Raw genomic sequence first — 7,660 nt, forward strand, 5'->3', positions numbered from 1 at the left:
CCAAGGCACTCTAGCAAGATGCCTTCCAACAACGGTGGGACAACATCGACGTTTACGCCTTTCCCCCGTTCTGTCTGATGAGAAGGGTGCTCAACAAGACCAGAATATCGGTCAACCTGTCAATGACCTTAATAGCTCCGCTATGGCATCAAGCAGAGTGGTTCCCGAACCTTCTGCAGCTCCTGACAGAGCTCCCGAGAGAACTCCCTCCTCGACACGAGCTACACAAGCAACCACACGCCAACATCTTCCACAAAGCCGTAGCATCGCTACAGCTTCACGCCTGGAGACTATCCAGCATCTCCTCACAGGGAGAGGCTTTTCGCAACAAGTTGCGGAAAGGATGTCTTGACACCTTCGAAAGTCATCCGCAGGAGTCTACCAGGCGAAGTGGAGAGCCTTCTGTGGTTGGTGTCGTGGAAGGGGTATCTCTCCCCTTGATGCCACTATTCCAGCAATAGCGGAGTTTCTTGTGTATTTGCGGGAAGAAATACGCCTTTCAGTCTCGGCAGTGAAAGGCTATCGCTCAGCCTTAAGTCTTGCCTTCAGGCTAAAAGGAATGGAGATTTCCTCCTTGCTAGAACTTTCTTTACTCATACAAAGTTATGAACTTACCTGCTGTCAGTCGGAAGTGAGACCTCCTCCATGGAACGTGGTTCGAGTCCTCAGGGCTCTTAGAGACCTCCGTTCGAACCATTACGCCAGGCTTCAGTTCGCCACCTGACTTGGAAGACGGTGATCCTACTTGCTTTGGCCTCGGCCAAGCGAGTCAGCGAACTTCATGGTCTCTCGTATCCCATTCAAGGGGATGGGGGAAGGTAACGTTCAGGTTTGTCCCTGAGTTTATAGCTAAGACTCAAAATCCAGGAGTGCCGGACCCCCGGTTCGACTCCTGGATTTCGAGTCTCCGTTCTGTAACAGATGACCCAGACCATCTCCTACTGTAACCAGTAAGGAGTCTCTATCTTAAAAGAACAGCTGCAGTTCGTCCTCGAGTGCAAGCATTGTTTGTGTGCACAGGATGGACGAAGAGGAGGGTCACTAAGAATACTATCCCAACGTGGATTTGCAGGGTCATCCACCATTCCCTGAATCCAGACCCTCCTCCGTCACGTCGCCCTAGAGCACATGATGTCAAGAGAAACTACTCAGTGACGCAGGTTCTACAAGCAGGGGTTTGGGAGCGTCAAACGACCTTCAGAGCCCGCTACCTGCATGACGTGACCCACAGGAGGCTCGATATATTCTCTATCAGCCCTGTGATGGCTGCACAACAGCGGGTCTAAACCTCAAGCTCCTTAATGGACAAGTAGCAGAAGGTTGAGGGGATTGTTACCCGGTTTTAGTCTGCATGAATGAAAAGGTATGCCTGGCCCTTATTCTTTTCTTCATCCTCCCCTCTCTTGGGGAAAGCAGCATCCTGGGTTCTCTGCACAGCTGACCTCAAACCACTGCAGGTAAACCATGCTTCCTTGGGTTCCTAGTATTAAAATAATACTGTCGCGTCCCCCATACCCTTAGGAGGTGGTATTAGGAACGTCCTAACCTAGAATTCCATCTAAAGGACTCCAGGTCAACTTCCTAGGATGAGTCACACTTCATTCCTTCACACACAAGCTTACATAGGCCGCGATCCATGCAGAGCAAGGTACTTGCGAGGTGCAGGGACTCCTTATCTTAAGTTCTACTTACTCAGATACTGAGTCTCCGGGCAAAAAGCCAAAGCCAGTACGGCTGGGACTTACCACCCTTCCTAAGGGTTAAGTCACCCTATTTAAATAGTGTGGCTTGTATTTCGGTTACGGAACAACTGACAAATTCGTAGATAAATTGTAATTTTCCTAACCATACAAACCTTAGCTATTTAATCAAACTTGCCCGCCAGCCCTGTCCCCCTTGATAAGTCCTACCTCTAAGCAAAGTGAACTAGTTCACCGGTGTGTGAGGGGGGAGCGGTAGCTAGCTGCTACTCCCCCTACCGCCTCGCTAACTAGCGAGGGGGTAGTAAACCCTCGTTAAAAATTTAATGGCTCATCATTTCAGCTATGCGGAAAGTAATACCCTATTTGAATAGCTTAGGTTTGTATGGTTAGGAAAAATACAAATTAGCTACGAATTTGTCATTTTTCTTCTCTGGGGGTCATCCTTAAAGTTGAAGAAACCTCGACGTTTTTGTTCCGTCCTTCAATCTCTTCCCGATGCTCCTTCTCACTCCGTTTCCCATGGGGATCAAACAAGTTGGAGTGTTGACTATTTAACTCAATGAAAACCCTTAGGTTCAAAGTACATTGCTGCTTCCCCCAGATAAGTGGCTCTGCCTTTTGATGCAGGCGAGTCGTATTGTCTGTTGATGATTTTTTTGGAGATTTAACCTTCCCTAGATATTGCTGGTCTTCCATTGAAGGAAGTTTTGTTCGAGTTACTGCAGTTAGGAGGAGAGAGGAAGCGCACTCCGGCTTCCTAAGAGGTGGACTTTGATCTTCCTCTTAAGGGCTCTGAAGGTTTCGTATTCGTGTATTTTCTTGCCACTGTGTTAGGCTCAGTTTTTCCAACCCCAACTTGGCCGCTGCAGTTCCAGCCTCTTGTTTTGAGTTCACCCAGCCTGTCGAGGGGAGGGAGCATAGTCCGAGGCATGTTCCTGTTCCTTTTGGGAGTCACTTTTCTTGTTCGTGGATTAATTCCTATTAGAGTGGTCTCTGTGATGTGTGACTTGGAGAAGACGGCTAGCTTTGCCCTTGCCCCATTCTAGCCCCTCGGAGCATGGCTAGAGGGGTGCAAGTTTGAAGTGTTTCTGCTTCGCCTCGCCCTGTTCATGCTTTGGAATCCAAAAGTTCTCATTGCTCCCTGTGGGAGTCTAGACCTTCACGCAGTCTCGCTCTCAGCGTGTCACCGTGATTCAGGGAGCGAGCAGTCTCCTTTTCATCGGTTTCTAGCGTGCATCCAAGCATGGCATGACCTAGTTCCTGCCCACCATCGCCTTTCAGAAAGGGACCAGTTTCCAGCTTGCGAGCGCGTCTCGGCCCTTAACTCTTTGCCGACTCAACACTATGCTCCTTGTAATTCTTCACTATCCTGGCTTCCTGAATGCTACCATCCTTCGTCAGGTTATCGCACACCTGCTTGCGTCTACGAGGCTTTGTTTAGGTATTCTCTTTCAGATCAGGAGACTGTTCCTGCTCAAGATTCCAGTAGGGTATAGCACCGCAGCTGATCTCAATCACCTAGCAGCAGGCAGCCACCCTGCAGAGCATGAACATCGAACAACACTTGAGCTTTCAGCAATGATCAATCACCCAGGAGAGCAAGACTTTTACCAACAGGGAACTCCCATCACTGACAAGGGAGCACCTACCAATAACATGTGGTCTTGCAGCTCCACATGTTCAATCAGTATCACAGAGGAGTGAAGTCCACAGCGATTCAGTCAAGCTTTTGCCTAGAACTTCACATCTTCCAACCCTCTCTAACAAGATGGAGCGCAACAGCATGCCAGTTCCAATTGAAGGAGGTAAGAGGGCTCTCCCCAGCAAATGGCAAAACCACGGTCTCCTCACAGACTATCTCCAGCCTGTGGTCTTTCTTACTAGGCAGCTACTTCAGTGCTGACTTTCAGTAAGGACTCCCCCTGGTTCGACGCTTTGGTGAGAGTTGTTAGTATGGATGTTGCCAGTTCTGCACCTGGAGGTAAGCAGGTTTCAGCAGCCTCAACTTGCACATCTTTGATCTTGCTGAAAACTTTGATTCTATCGAAGCACTCATTTCCGTCCGACCCGAGGCACAAAATTTTCCGCGTCCGTTCTTTTCACATTCCAGGAACATCAGCCCCAAATGATTGTCTCCAATTAGGTCCAAAAAGCACAACCCTCCAGGAGCCAGGACGTGGCTGCAAGGAAAAGCCGATGCAACCTCAGGAGCCCAAGGGTACTTTTCGTCCAAAAGGATCCAAAGGCTTCAGAGGCATCAACAAGAAATCTTGGTGATGCTCCCGCTAGGGAGGGCAATCTCCCGACCTGTCCACCGGTGGGGGGATGCCTGAGCAGTAGATGGCGACGGTGGATGGAACCGGGAGCGGATTCCCTGGTCCGTTTCTGTTCTCAAAGGGGAACATATTGTGCTTTTCATCAACTATCCCCTTCTACTGGCTCATCCATCGTTGACAGCAGTCCTACGCGTCGGGATCCGCAAGGACAAGGCCCTCCGGGCCAAAATTCAGACCATGTTGGAGATAGACGCTCTCCAAGAGATCGAAGACGGGTCCCCAGCCTTCTACAGACGTATTTTTCTTGTGAAAAGGGCATCTGGAGGCTGAAGACCAGTCATCGACCTCTGCACTGAACCGGTTTGTCGAACAAACTCCATTCAAGGTAAAGAACGCTCAAATGCTCAGATAGGCAATCAGACCAAGCGATTTCATGATCCCAGTGAATCTGAAGGATGCATACTCCCTGATCCCAGTCCACTTAACATCAAGGAAGTACCTCCGGGCTATGTTGGCAAATCTGGTATACCAATACCAAGTACTGTCCTTTGGCCTGTTGCCAGCACCCCAAGTGTTTATAAGGCTCTTCACCTTAGTGTCCATATGGGCTCACATCCAAGGGACACGCTTTCTCAGGTACCTCGACGAATGGCTGATACTGGCAGACTCGAGAGAAACCCTTCTTCTCCAGTGGGACAAACTTCTCCAACTTTGTCCAGATCCCGATGAACTAAGAGAAGTCAAATCTAAAGCCAGTACAAAATATGGTATACCTAGGGATGAATATCAAGACCAGCTACCAGCTCGTCAATGGCAGCAATTAATAGGGCACCTAACCTCTCTTGAGAAGTTAGTCCCACACAGCAGACTTTGTCTAATGTCTCTACAGTGGCGACTAAAGTCCCACTGGGCACAACAGGAGGACCCACCTACCATGCTAGTGTCAATAAGTCCAGACCAGCAGAGAGACCTGGAGTGGTGGGTGTTCGACACCAACGTCTTCCGGGGCATCGATCTCCTCTCCCTTCCCCTGGATTTGATGCTCTTCACAGATGCATCAAAAGAAGGGTGGGGGGGGGGGGCTTACCTGTCACTCCTGACGGCTTCAGGCATATGGTCAGAATCCGAAAGGCCATGCCACATAAACCTCGTAGAGATTAGGGCAGCATTCCTGGCCCTGAAGACCTTCAAACAGCTTCTTTCAGGGCACGCAGTAGTGCTGATGAGCGATAACACTACGGTAGTGTTCCACATCAACAAGCAAGGAGGTAGCTTTTCACAGCCTCTTTGCCAGCTGTCTGTGGAAATCCTAAAATGGATGGAAGAAAATTCTGTAACCCTATCAGCCTGCTTCATCCTGGGCAACATCATCATCTTGGCAGACAATCTGAGCAGGAAGTCTCAGATAGTGGGTTCCGAATGGTCTTTGGATCAACAGATAGCCAACAAAGTTTTGACTTTGTGTGGTCCGCCGATGATAGACCTCTTTGCTATGTGTCTCAACCAGAAGCTTCCGATATATTGTTCCCCAGTACTGGACCCTCAAGCAGTCTGGCACGATACATTCCAGAACAAATGGGACAATCTGGACTGTCTGTGTTTCCTTCCTTCTGCCTAGTAAGAAGGCTACTGGACAGAATCTTGGAATTGCACAACCTTCAGATGACCCTGATAGCTCCACTCTGGCGACATATGGAATGGTTCACAGACCACGTATATCTGCTAGTCGAGACACCCTGCGAGCTACCACCTTTTCCAGAGCTTAACATACAACCACACAGCGAGATCTTCCACAGAGTGGGGAAATCACTTTGACTTCATGCCTGGAAGTTATCCAGCAGCTTCTCACAAGGAAAGGCTTTTCGGAGCCGGTTGCGAAGAACTTGTCTGGATACCTCTCAGAGAGTCCACCTCGGCCCTCTATCAGGCCAAGTGGACAATGTCTCTGTGCCAACAATAGCGGAGTTCTTGTTGTATTTCAGGGAGGAAAAGCTCCTTTCAGTGTTGATGGTGAAAGGCTGTCGCTCGGCATTAAGCCTCGTCTTTGAACTGAATGGCGTCGACATTTCCTCCTCGAGAGAATTGTTTCTTCTCGTATGAAACTTCGAGCGGACTTGCCCTCAGTTGGAAGTCAGACAACCACCATGCGATGTAGGAAGGGTTCTACATTCCTTGAAAGGAGCACCTTTCGAACATCTTCGTCAGACTTCCAACAGAGAACTAATACTGAAGACGGCTTTCCTAGTAGACTTGGCCTCTGCAAAGAGAGTCGGCGAGCTACATGGTCTCTCGTACGTCTTTGCTCATTCAGGGGGATGGTGACAGGTTACACTTGGTTTCGTACCAGAGTTTCTAGCCAAGACTCGAAACCCGTTGGTAGTGGATCCTAGATTCGGGCCCTTTCGGATTGAGTGTCTCCATTCCGTAAGCGAGGATCCTGATCAGCTGTTACTTTACCTAGTAAGGGCGCTGAGGCTGTATTCTAAACGAACGAGAGAATGCCGTCCTCATCTCAGCAGACTCTTCGTCAGCACGGGGAGGACGAAGTGAGACATCACGAGGAATTCCATCTCTTCGTGGATCCGTCAAGTCATCGAGAGAGTCATGGAATCAACGAATCATCACCCTCCGTGCACATGACATGAGAGCTACAGGCACCTCACTATCGTCCAAAAAGAACTTTTCAGTTGCGCAGGTACTACAGGCAGGTGTCTGGAAATGCCAGACTACTTTACAGCCCATTACCCACAGGGCCCTAGACACATCCTCGCTAGGGCCTGTGGTGGCAGCACAAAATGTGGTATAAACCTCAGCTCCCTTGTAGAACAAGCATCAGTTGATCGAGGTTAGAGTTACTTGGGAAAATGTCTGGAATGAATGAGTGAGTGACTGGCATACTTCATTCTTCGTTTTTCCCCACTCATGTGGTCACAGCATCCAAGAGCCTCTGCACAAGCTGACCTCCTCTAACTGTGGGTTAGTATCATTTTATTTTGAGCAGCCTCAATTGTCATTGACAACTGGTAGTGTCTCCAATCTCCTTAGCTGAGCGGGTTTGTGGGTGACATTTGAAACTTTAATCTGCTATAACGACCATATTATTGTACCGATGTTAACCTACTACCTTCCCATCCAGTTGTCATATGAGCAGGCTGTCAACCTAAAGGATGACAAAGTGACAGGAACCTCAGCCACAACTCCAATGAGTATCCTGAGGCTTCCCAAGACAGTGGACCAGCCAGTTGGACCCGGACTACCACCCTTTACAGATACCTGCCACCACCTACCCCCTGGGAGTCATGTCCAATTCCAAAGTGACGCCTGGTCACCGATAATTGGGGAATTGGGGAGTGGTCACCCACTCCCCCCCCCCCTACCGCTAACTAGCGAAAGGAGGGAGCTCAGTAGTTGAAAAAGCTATCGGCTAGTTTTCAGCTTCGACGAAATTGATACCCTACTAAAGAGGACTACAGGTTTGTATGTTAGAAAAAATACAAGTTGATTCCTAATTTGTTATTTTTCCTAATGATAAAAACCTTGTGTTTTTTTTTATACAAATTTGGACTGCCAATACCTATCCCACTAAGTATTGCCTGCAATCAAAAGTGAATTGGCAACATAGGTGTGTATGTGATCGGGTTAGCTAGTACTACTCATACCCGTCACTAACTGCAGTTGTGG

At 48.9% G+C, this 7,660-nt stretch overlaps 1 protein-coding gene across 1 annotated transcript; it reads left to right on the top strand.

Annotated features, from left to right (window-relative positions):
- Nucleotides 1–4,412: 4,412 nt before the first annotated feature.
- Nucleotides 4,413–5,597, top strand: LOC137659938 (uncharacterized). The gene has a single exon (XM_068394696.1). The coding sequence runs from the start codon at nt 4,413–4,415 to the stop codon at nt 5,595–5,597; it is 1,185 nt and encodes a 394-aa protein (XP_068250797.1).
- Nucleotides 5,598–7,660: the final 2,063 nt, after the last annotated feature.

This window comes from Palaemon carinicauda, chromosome 20 (genome assembly GCF_036898095.1).
Source record: "Palaemon carinicauda isolate YSFRI2023 chromosome 20, ASM3689809v2, whole genome shotgun sequence".
Classification (NCBI taxonomy): domain Eukaryota; kingdom Metazoa; phylum Arthropoda; class Malacostraca; order Decapoda; family Palaemonidae; genus Palaemon; species Palaemon carinicauda.

Excerpts from the sequence above, each read along its gene's own strand:
- LOC137659938 (XM_068394696.1), top strand. The coding sequence starts at position 4,413 with ATGATCCCAGTGAATCTGAAGGATGCATACTCCCTGATCCCAGTCCAC.